Genomic DNA, 16,852 nt, shown 5'->3' with positions numbered 1-16,852 from the left:
AATAAGAATTAAAGCTTAAAACAAGTACCGTTGTCTTCAGAAATGTTAGAGCTATATACTGTAAAAATTTCAGAAAAAAATATTAAAACTGAACAGAGTTGTAGCGAGGTAAACGCAAAAAAACGTGATTTATTTTTATTTATTTTTAGGTTAAAATTGCGATTTTGACAATGTTCCCCCACACAAAATTCAAAATAAACCTCATTTTCGTTTTCAGCACCCTCGAAAATATAAAGTATGAATAAAATTAGCCCTTCGGCCCTCCGTGGTCAGTACCTGGTCATTTTAGGGGTATCTCCCGCTCGCCTAATAAGTTTGTGATAATTAATAACATTAAAGAACATTTTAATAGAAGTCAGTACCTGTTTTTCTTGTAGACACAGTGATGTAGCCTTCATGACATTCTTGAGGTCTGCTTGAGTTGAATCGATGAGATGAAGAGCTACCAACAGCTCGCTAGGAGTTATGGGACTGTCTCCGTGTAAGCCTAAAAGACGGTTAAAAACTTCTCGAACGACCACAACGTTGAGTTTGATCAATTTGGGCAGCGCAGCAATCACCTAAAAGCGATACGAACGTTCAGAAGTTATAAAGGAAGTAATAGTGCATTCTTTCACGGTTTTTGCTCTAAATTTTAAAGAACCGCTTGGATTGACATGAAATTTGGCGTACGTATAGCTTACATGTCAAAGAAAAAAAGTGATATTGTGCCGATGTGTGCTTTTGCCCTGGGGGTGACTTTCACCCCCTCTTGGGGGTGAAAAAATATATGTTCAAAATAAGTACGCAAATGGGTAAACTGACGAATTTTAAGTAACTTTTGTTCTATAGAGCTTTTTCGCCAAGTCAACACTTTTCGAGTTTTTTGCGAGTGAATATGTTCATTTTCCAACAAAATAACCACACTTTTAGACGGTTTTTCGCAAATAACTCAAAAAGTAAGTATTTTGTCGAAAGAAACGTTCTTAGCAAAAATATAGCCTATAAAAAAAATTTAAAAAATGGTGTACGCGTTAGGTCTCTGGATCTCGTAAAACCAGAGTTATAGCCAATGAAAAATAGATTAATATTCACCAAATTTCAAATATAATATTTCGACGTGAAATATCCAAAAAATTAAGCACTCTTTGGGGAAAGCCCATTATAACTTTTTTAAAGTGTTTAAAAAAAGATTTATTTCTGTTTTTACAAAAGTTTTTAGCCATCAATTTAAGCAAGTTACGCTCAAAATAAAGTTGGTCCCTTTTGTTTTGGCAAAAAAAAATTGGGAAGACCACCCTCTAATTAGCAAATTAAAAGGAAATTAATCGTTACCGCTCCACAAATTATTTTACTTATGTTGTGTTCATATGATCTGTAAGTTTCATCGATTCAAAGTGCTTATTTTTGAAAAAAAAATGGTTTCAAAGTAAAATTTTTAAAAATTGTAATTTTGAAAAATATGCTTTTTTTCAAAATAACTTAAAAATTGTTAGAGATACCAAAAATCTCGAAAAACAAAAAAAGTCAGCATTGCTTTTCTGAATATCATGTATTTTTTGTTTTTCTGTTAGACAAAAATTGATTAAGATTTGGTGTTTCTAAATTTGCATACATTCGTGATCAGTGACTCGTTCAACCCTTTTTAATTACAGCCCTTTCAATAATAAGGACTTTGAACCGATGAAACTTACAGATCATATAAACAGTATATACATGAGTCAAGAAACTTGTGAAGTCGTAACGATTAAGTTCATTTAAGATACTAATTAGGGGATGATTTTCTCGATTTTTTTACCAAAACAAAAAGGGACTAACATTATTTTGAGCGTAACTTGTTTACTTTTGATGCTAGAAATTTTTTTTATAAAACAAAAATGAAGCTTTTTTTAAACACTTTAAATAAGTTGTAATGAGTTTTCCCCGAAATGTGCTTCATTTTTGGTTATTTCACGTTAAAGTATTCCATTTGGAATTTGACGAATATGAACCTATTTTTCATTAGCTATAACTCTGCTTCTATTAGGTATAGAGACGTGATATATACGCCATTTTTTTTTAGTTTTTTACAGGCTATATTTTTGCTAAGAATGTTTTTCGACAAAATACTTACTATTTGAGTTATTTGCGAAAAACCGTGTAAAAGCGTGGTTATTTTGTTGAAAAAATGAACATATTCACTGCCAAATAACACGAAAAGTATTGACTTAGTGAAAAAACTCTATAGAATAAAAGTTACTTAAAATTAGCCAGTTTATCCATTTCCTTACTTACTTTGGACGAATATTTTTTCACCCCCAACAGGGGGTGAAAACCACCCCAGGGGCAAAAGCACATATCGGCACAATATCACTTTTTTCCTTGACTTGTTATCTATGTGTATGCCAAATTTCATGTCAATCCAAGCGGTTCTTTAAAAATTAAGAGGTTTTGCAATATTTTACCGTTAAAGAACGGACTATAAAAAGCTGTCGGTTAAGCAAAATTGAACTTACTTCTTTCTTAGTGAGGCCGTTCAGTACGGGTATTAGGAATCTAACGTCAGTTATTCTTGATTGGTATAGATCCCGTACTCTAGAGACCAATTCGGGCGTTGGTGAGGCTTTATCGGTTAAGATATGGATCAACCTAGTTACTAGAGTTTCGGAACCTTTAACACATTCTTCTACAAGCTTCAGCAGTTCTTTAGACTCCATTCCTATTTGCTTCACAGGAACATCGATCAACCTCAATATTACTCGCTTGATATCGGGCGAAGTGTCCACATAAACCTGTAAAACAATATTTATTCGTACGATCCAATCAACTATTACGTATACATACAGAGCGTTTAATTTTTAATTAGATATACCACAGTGAAGAAAGCGCTAAAATCGGCAACATTGCTTATTATTCCACTATAGTGACTATAGTATCGGCGCGAAATCGTCCATCGGCAGATTTAAACGAATACCTCATTTAGTCCAGAAAAATTAATTCATTGTTTACCACCAAAAATGAGATGTTTTAACCAAATAATGTTTCAAAAACGATGTGCAGAATAATTTTGAATTCGGTTCCGCTAATGAACTTGCTATTTTTGTCCTTAAAAGTAGAAAAAAGTTTAATTTCTCTACCGTAATGTTTATCGTATGGTTCTTTTCATGAGGATTTTTCAGTGCGTCACAAATGATAGAAAAAAGGTAAGTCCGTGACATTTATACATTTATAACATTTACTCTAACATGACATTTTAGTTAAATCTGACAGTTGTCAAATTTTATTTGCAATTGGGCATAAAAACAAATCAGTTGTCTTTATTGCATTTATAAAATGGTATTTTCTTTGATTTGTATAGTCTTATAAATTGTACAGATTATATTCGTAGATATATTATATAATTAGTAAATAATTTTTTTTCTATTATAGCGCCATCTATCGACAACTAGAATAATCACCGAACTAGAATAATTACCAAAGTAATCACCGACGTGCCTTTTTTCTGTCATATACAATTTAATGCGTTAGAAAGAAATCGAAAAACTGTGACGCACTGAAAAATGCTCATGAGAAAAAGCATATAATAATTTTAACTGAGCTATATGGAAGTGTTTAACTTTTAGTTCTGAAAAGACTAATTTACAATGAGTAGGTAACCTAATACGATTGTTGGTTATCTATGAAGCGGTGACTCAAATTTCTTAAACATTTATATCAAACATTTAAAATTGTATTTTAACTGTTAAAGATGTTCAAAATTCTTCTACTCATTCCGATAAGTATGTTATTAAAATCACTTTATCAATTTTACTCTTTTCTCAATTATTAGTTTTATTGCATTAGTATATAAATTATTTTACAATCCTATTAATGTATATAAAATCCTGTATGTATATAAAATCCTATTAATTGAAATAATGAATAATTTAAGCAATTAACAAGTAACGGTTTTCCAAGAATATTCAAAAGCTAAACGAAATAGCCTCCTCTATTTTGCAGATAAAATTGATACTCTATGACTCTATGCCGCCTATTATACTCTTACACTGTTACTAATAAACCAAGTATAAAAGTTATACGGAGAATAAATCAGGTATAGTATTTTTACTATAAAAGCGATATTACGTAGGTCAAAATTTTTGACGTAAGAGAACTGTCAAAACATTAGAATGTGACTTTTCATTATTGCCATGTTTATTATAAACACATTCTAATGTTTTGACAGTTCTCTTACGTCAAAAATTTTGACCTACGTAATATCGCTTTTGTAGTAAAAATACTATATAGGCAAAATAACTACCAATATACATGGAATAACTTACTATAGGTTAGTAAAAATACTATATAGGCAAAATCACTACCAATATACATAGAATAACTTACTACAGGTTATACTTGATATAAGAATTTAGTCCAAGCTTTTACCGACTCTCACCCTTAAGTCTGGTATAACCTATTTTATGACTGTCAAAGTCATCAGAGACAAAAATATATTATTTTACTATAACTATCCATCCAGATTACATGAGCACACTCAAATATGCACTGCAGAAATGATTGCAATTAACAAGGCATTATCTGTTTGTATTGAAAAAAACATTAAAGAAGCAATAATTTTTTCAGATGCTAAAAGTGCTATCCAAAAATTACATAACACCGCCTGGGAGACAAAGAACCATATTGTAAACCTAACTAAAAGACTCATTATTGAGTCAATGGAAGCAGGATTTAATATAATCTTAGCTTGGATTCCAGGCCATACTGGAGTAAAGGGGAATACAGAGGCTGATAAATTGGCAAATATAGGCAAGACTTTAAATGTTCCTGCAGACATTAAAATAGCTAAATTTGACTTTTTGTCTTTTATTAAACAAAAAATTGTAAATGAGTTTAAAGTTGAATGACAAAACAGTTTAAAACTAAAGGGAAATGGTATCAACAATGCCAAAGTGATTTTTCTATAAACCCTTTGTTCCACAAATTCACATTTTGTGGATCGAAGGCACTTGACATCAATTATTAGAATGCGAACGGGCCATTGCCACACACCAGACCATTTGTTTAAAATCAATTGTAGTGATAATTGTGAATGTGGACAAATAGGAAGTATAACTCATAATATGTTACTTGAATGCCCAATTAACAAAACAAATCAATTTGACTTGTATCAGGAACTTGTTAATATAGGAAGTCCAACCCCCATTTCATTACAAAATCTCCTACATAATATTAATGACCAAACCTTAAGAAAGATCAAATCATATTACAATGAATTTAAAGAAGGGAATATGGAAAAATCCAGACCCTTTGAAAAGAGGATTCCCTTCCAATTAGTCTAAATACGAGGACTGGCCAAGTACCTAAGAGGTGGAGGCCATGAATCTAAAAGAAGAAGAAGTATTATTTTTTGATTTGTTTTGTGAGTATACTTAATAAAAAAATGTGTTTAAGAGGTATTGCGGCTGTCCAGGAAGTTGATAATTTAATTAACATGATAGAAAATACACGAAAAAGGAAAACTTTCAAAGAAAGAATAAATTCTTTTTCAAAATACACTGATGCAGACTTCAAAACAAAAATCCGGTTTTCTAAAGATGATGTAAGGTTTTTAGAAAACTTAATAGGTGATTCACTTATTGTGAACAAGCGAGGAGGAGGCTTATCCTCCACTCTACAAGAAAAAGAAGGTCTTTATTTTCTATTAGATGTAGAAAATCTCCCACAATATTCTTCAAAATATGCTGAAATTAACGTGCATATATTGCATTTATAAGTAAAATAAATCAATTTATTTACTTTTTCTTCACTTTCCCATTTAATGCAACGTTCTCTTTTATTTGAAGCCATTTTATGAAATACTCAACATACAAGATAAGAAATAAAGATTTATTAAAATATAACAGAAAATCGAAAAGTCTATAGTCCATCAAACATCTACATTTTGTTGGGTTTATACGATTCATAAAGGGAAAAGCAACCGCGGGGAGGCTTGCAGTTCATCAAGAAATGACAGAATGTGGTTTGTCAGTTTTAGAGAAAAGTCAAAATTGACATAGTTCACCCAATAATATATCGTTGTTTTATGTATTTGCACAGAATAGTGCGACGTTGCCAAACTATTATTTCGGAATAAAGTGGGAATACTTATAACTAACTTACACCGAGTTTATTGGTATTATATCTACCTTCTACTTAGGATAACTATTTTAGATATAAATACGGAATAACCTTAGAATACGAGTGTTTTATTAGTAAGGCAGTAAATGTGTACATGTCTATAAATTATAATGATAAAGCATAGCTTATTGAATTATAGTGTGTGGGAAGCCGTCAGTGTTGCCATTTTTAAGTCCGTATATCTAATTGAAAACTAAACGCAGTGTATACGTTTTACCTTTGCTAGGTCGTGTATGAGGCTCTCGTTGGCCGGCAGCAGAGATATGTAAGGCATCAAACAAGCTTTTATGAAGTCGTCACCCCAGATTTCCGCTTTTAGCCTACCCTGGTTCAAACCGCAGAGGCTTTCTGGAGGTTTAGGAAGCTTCAGGAACTCCAAGTTCATCCTGGCGAATTCTTCAATCACCAACTTCAACTCGAACCGTTTGTGAAGCTCCAAAACGTGGCCGATGGCGTGGTCTCTAACCACAGTGTTTTCGTAGGTGGTGTAACCCAGGAGAGTGTTTAAGAAGATGAGCTGCTTGGGTGGTTTTCTTACGACCAGGTCTCTGATGAGACCTAGAGCCCAACCTGTACAGAAAGTATCAATTATAGTGCCATCATCTATAATATCACATTAAAATTTGAAACACATATCTTTTAATATGAATTTTCATAAATGTATCAACAATAAAACATATACAAATCATATAAAGTATTGTTAAAAGTTGTATAAAGTATTATGGTAGGGGAGCCCAAGTGGGGATTTTTGCAGTTACTCGAGCGCGTCAGATTATCACATGGGGAGAATCCTTGTACCCTGTAAATGTACCTCTACCATATATTGGCTCTTAATACAGGGGTGTTCGTTAAGGGGGTCCGAAAAGAATCTATCCTTAGAAAAACTCGAAATCGCCAGATTAAGATATAGTCCAGGGAAATAAGGTTTTTATCGGGACACTTGAGCAGCCAGGTTGCAAATGGATTTTTTGGTTACTATATACCTAATACATTATAAATACAAAAATGCCCGTCACAGTTCGGACGAGAAACTTAGTTATTAACAAATAAGCGTCAAAAATGGCAGCTTTTTCGTTTAAATCGCTACAGGTAAAAATAGGGTAATTGAATATCTTATTTATAATATTTTTCTTCTAGTAGATGAGCCAAGGTTTAAAATGGCACTTTTTGAATTTTGGTCCCATCAATTTTTGCTTCGGAAATTGGAAAATAAGACTAAAATTTCAAAAATAAAAAATGTGCTATAAATTTTGCGAAAATGGCCTTAAGACTTTCATATTGCATGAAAAGTTGAGTCAAGCATTCCGTATAATGCACAAAAAATTTTAAGACGATTCGTTAATTAGCTTAAATTTTATTCAATTTGTTTATTGCAAAGAGCTTTTTTTCGCAATGTTATTGTCCAGAAAATAATAATGATATAGCAATTCTGTGGAAATCACGTGCAAGAAGAATAGTTATATTTTCAAAGTGTTGAAAAAAATCATTAAAAAGTCGTTTTTATCACTCCGAAAACAGTTGAGTAAAATAGAGTCATTTTTGGCTTATAAACAATTTAAATAATATTGTTAATATTATTGTTAATATCATAAATATTGGCGATATCATTTTAAAGTCTTCTACTTTAAAATGTATAATATACGTCTGAATTGCCAATATAGACCGGTCTAGTTAGACTCAAAAATAGGAGTGAGGCTACAATAATTACCATCAAGCTGAAAATTGGCAGGATTGTTCAAAATACTATCATAAATGAAATCTAAAAAGTCCTCATAAATCCGACCCGTGCTAAAAAATTTACGCGGGGTCAAAGGTCACCAAATATGGTTTTTAGCGATTTTCAGCGAAACGGTAAGTTTTATCGTAAAATTAGTTCTAACAAAAAATGTAGGTTAGATAATTATCTATAAAAAATATCTTAATATTTTTTTTAGAAGCTGTAATACAAGTAAACATAATATTCTATCGGTCAACTTAACTTATATCACACATAATAATATAAGATTATAAATATGATAACGTTTCTACTATACAGCTTGCGGTCTACCGAGGGATGCAATGTATAAGCTGTATAGGGGTCGACAAGACAAAAATTCTTGTCTTGACAACAACTTCTTGTCTTGTCTTGAGAAAAAGTCAAGAAAGTTAAAAAAATTTTGTCTTGACGTTTTCTTGACATTTTTCGGGTATATTACCAAGGTCAAGTGTGGCTTGGTTATCAGCTTTATCCAAAAGACTGGGGATGGAAATTAGTCGACAGTTCATTAGAACCAATTCAAACTTTACTCCCCCCTGCGTCGGAAAAACTCCTGAACACAATTTTTTGCAACTGTAAAAAGGGATGTAGCGCTAAATGTGGTTGCAAAAAAGATGGACTGTTTTGTTCGGTAGCATGCACTAATTATCAAATCCGGTTGTGCTCCAATGTTGAATCACCAACAATTGAGGATTCATTTGATTCTATCGAGGAGCCATGCGATGTGTCATTATTGGGACAATTTACTTTCACCCAGGATGAACAAGAAGAAGAAGAAGAAGAAGAAGAAGAAGAAGAAGAACAAGAAGAAGAAGAAGAACTAGAAGATGAAGAAGAGGAAGAAGAACAATGAGAAGAAGAACATGGGAATCAGAAGTATTAGAAAATTATGAACCAGTTTGATAAATTTCCCTTTTTTTTAATTTATACCGCTTGATATAACTTTTATCATTTTTAACCCTTGCCGATATCAATTATTAAACAGCTTTAAATTAAACAGAATCATAACAGATCCGTGGAATAGGCCTACTGGGGAAGCCACGTTAAAAAACGCGCTAAGTACTCTACCTCAAAGGTGGTATGGAAACGTGTGCGCATATTATGACGATTACCACTTTTTGAATCGTTATATCTCAAAAACGGTGGCTCTCAGGAAAGAAAGTAATAGGGCATTTTTTTTAGATAATTATCTAATCTACATTTTTGTTAGAACTAATTTTACGATAAAACTTACCGTTTCGCTGAAAATCGCTAAAAACCATATTTGGTGACCTTTGACCCCGCGTAAAATTTTTAGCACGGGTCGGATTTATGAGGACTTTTTAGATTTCATTTATGATGGTATTTTGAACAATCCTGCCAATTTTCAGCTTGATGGTAATTTTTGTAGCCTCGGATGCGTAAGTTGACCGGAGTAAATATAAATGAGTCAGATTAAATAAATTATTAGAAGAACTTTTTTACTTAGCAACAACATTTTTGTTTATTTTAATAGTATTTTGTATTTTGACAACGAAACCCGATTTGTGCTTCGAAACGTTAATAAATTCATTTTTTAGTAAAATTGTGGCTTATTTCCCATAGAAAATACTTAATTATAAAAATGCCACAAGGAAATAGCTTCAGAACAACATTGTTAATATATTGTGTTATATTGTTAATACTGACTATAGAGTAAATCTACTTTAGGATTTCAAAAGCTGGTATTTTTACACGAATTTTCAGAAAAAAACTTTTTGTCTAGGTTAATTAGGGTCAAAATTAGCCACTTTTATTATTTAATTCACAGTTACTTCTATATAAATCAAATTCTCCTGTAAAAGTGTTAGGTACCCTACTCCGAAACGGCTTGGCCGATTTTTATGAAATTTTACATGTATATCCTATAGGACGGAGAATAGGTTTTAATCTATTTTTTATACCCATAAGTTATAAGGGGGGTTGCCCCCTGACATTTTTTTTTATTTTTTTGGACAAAATTATCTACCTTAATTTTATATGATGTAGAATTAAAAATACATACAACCCTTAATTTTCACTCTCTATCACCAACCCCTATTTGTTAATAGCCATCTATATATTTACATCTATAAAATTCTCCTGTCACAGTGTTAGTTTCCATACTCCTCCGAGACCGCTTGACCGATTTTTATGAAATTATATATGTATATTCGGTAGGTCTTAGAATCGGTGGTAATCTATTTTTCATATCCCTGAGTGATAAGCGGAGTTCCCCTAACATTTTGTAATGGTAGGTAGGGATGTGCGTACATAACGTACTCTATAAGACTATGAGTTCATACAAATTAAAAAAATTATGATCAAAATCCATCAACAAGCTCCGGCGATATTAATCGTACAGCATATGTTGAAGAATCAGTTTCATTTTTTGAGTGCACGGATTTTAATAATTCCCCTCCACCGACCACGAATCCGTTCTGTTAGGACGCCAATTTTAAAACTTTATTAACCACTCTATTGAGGTTCAAAGTTTACTCAAACTTTTACACATAAACTATATACCTTCAACTTCAAAATGGCTCTAGTTAGGTTGCTTAATTTTTATAAACAAAGTAGCCGTCAATTAAATAAAAAAGTGGCTAACTTTGACCGTAATTAACCTAAGCAAAAAGTTTTTTTTTGAAAATTCGTATAAAAATACCAGTTTTTCAAATCCTATTGTAGTTTTAGCCTGCAGTCAATATTAGCAAAGTTATTCAAATTGTTTATAAGCCAAAAATGACTCTATTTTACTCAACTGTTTTCGGAGTGATAAAAACGACTTTTTAATGATTTTTTTCAACACTTTGAAAAATAACTATTCTTCTTGCACGTGATTTCCACAGAATTGCTATATCATTATTATTTTCTGAACAATAACATTGCGAAAAAAAAGCTCTTTGGGTTAAACAAATTGAATAAAATTTAAACTAATTGACGAATCGTCTTAAAAAATTTTGTGCATTGTGTGGACTGTTTAACTCAACTTTTCTTGCAATATGAAAGTCTTAAATTCATTTTCGCAAAAGTTAAAGCAAATTTTTTATTTTCGAAATTTTAGTTTTATTTTGCAATATCCGAAGCAACAAATGATCGGACCAACATTCAAAAAGCGCTATTTTAAACCTTGGCTCATCTACTAAAAGAAAAATATTATAAATAAGATATTTAATTACCCTATTTTTACCTGTAGCGATTTAAACGAAAAAACTGCCATTTTTTACCCTTATTTGTTAATACCGAAGTTTCTCGTCCGAACTGTGACGGGCATTTTTGTATTTATAATGTATTAGGTATATAGCACCCAAAAAACCCATTTTCAACCTGGTTGCTTAGGTGTCCCGAACATGGTATATTTTTGCCTTATTTCCCTGGCGTAATAAGGTAAGTTAAGTACATGCAAATCAGTCTATATTTCAAAAATCTGACGACTTCAGTGGGGCGTAAGGAAATGGGTGAGTCAAAAAGTTTCACAAAACAAAAGCGAATATTTCTCTAAATGAACGTCAGATCGAAAAACTAAAAAGTATGTGTTCAATATTTTTCAAAAATCTATTGAATGATACGAATCCCGCGATATTTCGCGAAATGAACGTCAGATCGAAAAATCCCTAGTTTTTTATTGCTAATTTGGATTCCTTCTTCTTCTTCTTAAAGTGCCGTCTCCTCAATGGAGGTTGGTTACTACAATTGCAAACTCTTCTTTGTCTTCAGCTGTTCTTATTCCTGTTCAAAATTTAGCCCTTTCCATTGTCGGATGTTTCTGAGCCACGATAGTATTTTCCTCCCTAGTCCTCTCCTTCTTTCGATTTTTCCTTTCACTATAAATTCAGCATATTGGTACTTATTATTTCTCAGTATGTGTTGAAACTTAGTATGTGTTTCACTGTGTTGAAAAGTTCTCTTGCCTTGCCTATTCTATGCAGCACTTCTTCGTTTGAGGTCTGCGATGACCATGAAATTTTGAGAATTCTCCGGTAGATCCACATTTCAAAGGCCTCCAACTTATTAGTGGAGTCATTGAAGGTGGATATGAGCTATTACCTTCGATTTCGTTCAACCTCCATAGATTTGCATGAAAATTGGTGAATGGTTAGAGGATATCTCAAGAAACAAAGGTGACATGGTGCCAACTTGCGCTTTTACCCTGGGGGTGGATGCTACCCCTTCTCGGGGTGAAAATTATTTTATTAAAAATAACCCCATAATTAGATAGGGGGACAAATTCTAAGCAAAATTTGTTATATAAAGTTATTAAAATAAATCAAAACTTTTTGAGTTATTAAAGATCAAAAATTTTAACTTTTCGTAAGAAACATGCATGTTTTTAACCGATCCTTCATAGATAACTCAAAAACTATAAGTTTTTTCAAAAAAGTTATTATTACCAAAATTGAAGCTAATAAAAAACTAAATAAACTCCTTACTAAAAAAAACCTTTTAATGTTAACTAAAAGTGAGTTATAGGTAATTGAATGCATATTTTTTTCGGCGAGTACCCAAATCTAAATATTCAAGCTTAAATTACGGGAAAATGATGCATTTTTATTAAACGCTTTTATTTAGTTCAATAGTTTGCGTCAAATCTTTAGACGTTAATTTGACTGCCTTTTTTCCAACACAAATGAATGAAAATTTGCAGACATATGCATTCGCGGGAACAATACACGAATTATCAATAAGAAAAAATGTTTTTATGCTTTTTAATTGTTTAAATAAAAAAAAGCGATTTTAATGGAAAATGCTTAAATTCTCCTGTTTTTTACAATGTAAAAATTTAAAAGTTTTGCGGATTGTAGCTAATGATATAAACTATACACAATTTCACTTTTTACGTTAATTGTTTACGTTATGCTTCATAAATAAACAATAAAGTTTCAAATTTTTTGCCGACTCCGACTACTTTCCCCGTTAGTACATCATATGCTTTATACATATTTTAATAAACATGACGATATATTTTAATGTTTGAAAAGTGTAAGACTAAAAAGTAAAAAATAAAAAAATATGAAAAAAATTTTTTTAAGAAACGCTTTTCTTTAGTTACGAGTGACTAAAATTAAAAATATTATAAAAAATCAACTAAAAGGCAAAAAATAAAAAAAATTGAAAAAATCTAACACATTCGTTAAAGAAAAGCGTGGGGCGAAAACCGTTTATTCTATGAAGACGCGCCACCCTTTTCTTTGACGAATGTGTTAGATTTTTTAAATTTTTTTTATTTTTTGCCTTTTAGTTGATTTTTTATAATATTTTTAATTTTAGTCACTCGTAACTAAAGAAAATCGTTTCTTAAAAAAAATTTTCATATTTTTTTATATAACATAAACTTATCAAACATTTGTGAAAGTACTTAGAAATATCTATCAAATAAGATACCGAACAAGTTAATAGCATTTAAATTTATGCTCCAAAAAATTTTCAAACTTTATCTTTTAAAAATTTTTCCAAAAAATGTTATCGTTTCCTTTAATAACTCCGTTAATTGTTACGGTATCAGGTTCACCTAAAAACGATTTGAAAGGTAATTCCAAAGGCTATTAAAACGAGTTGAATTTAATCTTTTAAACCGCTTACTTTTTTTAAAAATCAAAGATTAAATGGCCACGGTTACATGGATCTTGCATCAAAATTTAAGCTTTAAACGTTTCTATCTCGGTTATTTTTCACCCTACACAAATGATAAACAGGTAGAATATTTGGTATAGAAAAAACTAAAATTTGGCTATTTACTACTTTTTACGTATATTCAGTATTTTTATAGTTATTATCAAAAGAAAATGAAAATGACGATAATTTTAAAAATTCTGATTTTTTCAAATTATATCTTTTTTCAAAAATATGCATTCTAAACCGGTGAAAATTGTTAAAATCATTACTTATGCTAATACAAAGAAATTTTTGTAACGATTTCCATAAATTTAAATTTTTGTGGAAATGGCGTATGTTTTATTTTTCACTTTTTCCTAAAAAGTCGAAAGGGTTCTCTTAGTTTCATCATAACTTGCTTAATTTTGATGCTATTAACTTCTTCTTGAGCTCATTTGTTAGATATTCTGAAGTACTTTGATAAGTTCTTAGCAGATGTATTTTATAAAATGCATCGTTTTCCCGTTATTTAAGCTTGAATAGTTAGATTTGAGTACTCGTCGAAAAAAATATACATTCAATTACCCATAACTCACTTTGATTTAACATTAATTTAGTACTTTAAGTGAATACTGTATTCAATTTTTTATTGTCTTCAATTTTGGTAATAATAATTTTTTTGTAAAAGCTAATAGTTTTTGAGTTATACGTGAAAAACAGCTTTAAAACATGCATTTTTTTACGAAAAAATAAAATCTTTGATCTTTAATAACTCAAAAAGTATTGATAACTTAATACAGTAGAACCCCGTAAATCCGAACCCCGCGAATCCGAACTTTCGGCAAATCCGAACCAACGGAAAGTGAAAAAAATTTAAAAATTCAAGACAAAAACTTAAAAACATGTTTATTATGCAGAGTAAAGCCAGAAAATTAGACAATGTAGGATTACTAGGACTTTGACATTTAAAATTTCTGAAAAATAAATATTATACTTTAATATATAGGTTTATAAAGTGTTTATAAAGGTTAAACACAAACTTACTTTGGTTCTCTCGTAGTCAACTTGATTCCAAAAATATTGTCCACACTCTTGCGAGAACGTTTGGCTACTCATAATCGCAATGAAAGCTTTGAACTACTAATTAAGGCTAACTTTCGGATAATCCGAACTTTTCGGAATCCGAACAGGCTGTCCCCCCAATTAGTTCGGATTTGCGGGGTTCTGCTGTATAACAAATTTTGCTTAGAATTTGACCCTCTATCGATTTATGGTATTATTTTTAATAAAATAATTTTTACCCCAGAAAAGGGGTGGCATCCACCCCCAGGGTAAAAGCGCAAGTTGGCATCATGTCACCTTTGTTCCTTGAGGTATCCTCTAATTACTCACCAATTTTCATGAAAATCGATGAAGGTTCAACGAAATCGGAGGTGAAAACCTTCAGTGACTGCACTATATTTACGGTTGATGTTTTAAGGGTCCATGTCTCAACAGCATAGAGAAGAGTCGACCAGACGTAGCATTTGGATAAACGTAGTCGAATTTCGAGTTTTATTCGAGAATCACAAAGCAGTTTTTTGATTTTTTCGAAAGATTTTCTGGCCTGTTCTATTCTCGATCTTATTTCTAGATTAGGATTTAGGCTGCTATCGATTAAACATAAAAGTACTTAAATCTATTGACTTGTTCTAAAATGTGCCCATTTATTGTGCAAGGTTGTTTTGGTTTCTTCGGATTGACATCATTTTCGTTTTTTTAATATTTATTTTCATACCAAATTGCTCACAGGTCGAGTTGGTCTTGTCGATGAGTCGTTGTAGGCCCAAGTCGGAATCCGCAATCAACACCGTATCATCGGCGTATCTGATGCTGTTGATATTTACGCCATTCACCTTGACTCCATCCTTGGAGTCTTCCAGTGCCTCTTTAAATAGAAACTCGGAGTAAAGATTAAACAGCAGAGGCGACAGAACACATCCCTGTCTAACTCCCCTCCTAATTTCTACTTCTGCGGATGTGGAACCTTCGATCCTAACTCTGGCGTTTTGGTTCCAGTACAAGTTTTTTAGTAAATTGATGTCTTTTCCATCTAAACCGACTTCTTGCCAACGTTCTAATAGTAGGTCGTGTCTTACTCTATCAAATGCTTTTTCGAAGTCTATAAAGCATATAAATATATCTTTCTGTTGATCGTAGCATCTTTGGGCGAGAACTAGTAAATTGAAGAGGGCTTCTCTTGTTCCCATGCCGGCTGTGAATTCAAACTGATCGCCTCCGATGATTGTTTCGCAATTTCTATAGATACATACGATTATGTATGGGCCATTCCACGAACATACGCCTGTTTTGGATTACTTCGACAACGAATATTTTACTGTGCCACATAAGAAGTACGAAAGTAAATGGCGCTAATAATTATTCCAATAAACAACAATGTAATTTGCAATTTACTTTCGTTCTTCTTATTTTGCACAGTAAAATATTCGTTATCGAAGTAATCCAAAACAGGCGTATGTTCGTGGAATAGGGTATACGACTTTTAATAGGGCTCTTACTGCATGACTCATAGGGCTTTTACTGCATGACTCATAAGGCTTATCAGACGGAACTCATTGCAGTGTTATGGGTTTGGCTTTTTCGGTAGTTCGATGATGAATATTGACTAGCCAGTCTTGGGGTATTTTACCTGTATTATAAATGCGATTGAATAAAAGGACAACTATTTCGATATTTTCTTCGCTGATTAATTTTAACGTTTCTGGGTATATTCCATCTGAACCTGGGCTTTTATTTGTTTTGAGTTGATTAACTGCATTTATAATTTCAGATTTCAGAATTGCTGGTCCTTCGTTGTCTTGAGATCAGATATTCCTATGTGCTTGAAAAGGAAGGTCTTTGATCAATGTGTATTTCCAGTTCTAACGTATGGAGCAGAAAAATTGACCCTCACCAGAAAATTAGTAAATAAAATGCAAGTGGCACAGATAGCAATGAAGAGGTTCATGTTGAATATATTCCTCGGGGACAGAGTTTCAAATAAAATAGTTAGCAGGATGCTCAAGATAGGATGCAATGGAATTATTTACGGGAGGTCTATGTTCAGCAGTGGACTCAAAACTACTATTTATGATAAACACTATAATAAAATACTAAAAATAACAACATTCATACACCTCCTCAGCTGGGAAATTGTACAAACGAAGAAATAAAGAGATAGATAGATAGTAAATTTCTGAAGAAACAGATACCAAATCATTTGAAACAATTTGTCAATAAACAAAAAAGGGTACATAAATCGATGACAAATATTTTTCTTCATTTACACAACTTAATTTAATGAAAAATTAGTTTGTGAAAACATTACCCCAC

General features: G+C 31.8%; 1 protein-coding gene across 1 annotated transcript in view; it reads right to left on the bottom strand.

Annotated features, from left to right (window-relative positions):
• The window catches only part of LOC114334539 (symplekin), a 64,201-nt gene that overhangs the window by 13,823 nt on the left and 33,526 nt on the right, over positions 1-16,852 (bottom strand). The window contains exons 9-11 of the mRNA XM_050657353.1: positions 6,353-6,705; positions 2,475-2,750; positions 363-560 (exon numbers count right to left, since the gene is read on the bottom strand). Coding sequence (XP_050513310.1) covers positions 363-560; positions 2,475-2,750; positions 6,353-6,705 — 827 coding nt within the window. The remainder of the gene's footprint in view (positions 1-362; positions 561-2,474; positions 2,751-6,352; positions 6,706-16,852) is intronic.

The sequence above is a fragment of the Diabrotica virgifera genome, chromosome 8 (assembly GCF_917563875.1).
Source record: "Diabrotica virgifera virgifera chromosome 8, PGI_DIABVI_V3a".
NCBI lineage: Eukaryota > Metazoa > Arthropoda > Insecta > Coleoptera > Chrysomelidae > Diabrotica > Diabrotica virgifera.
This window is presented reverse-complemented; position numbering and strand designations above follow the sequence as displayed.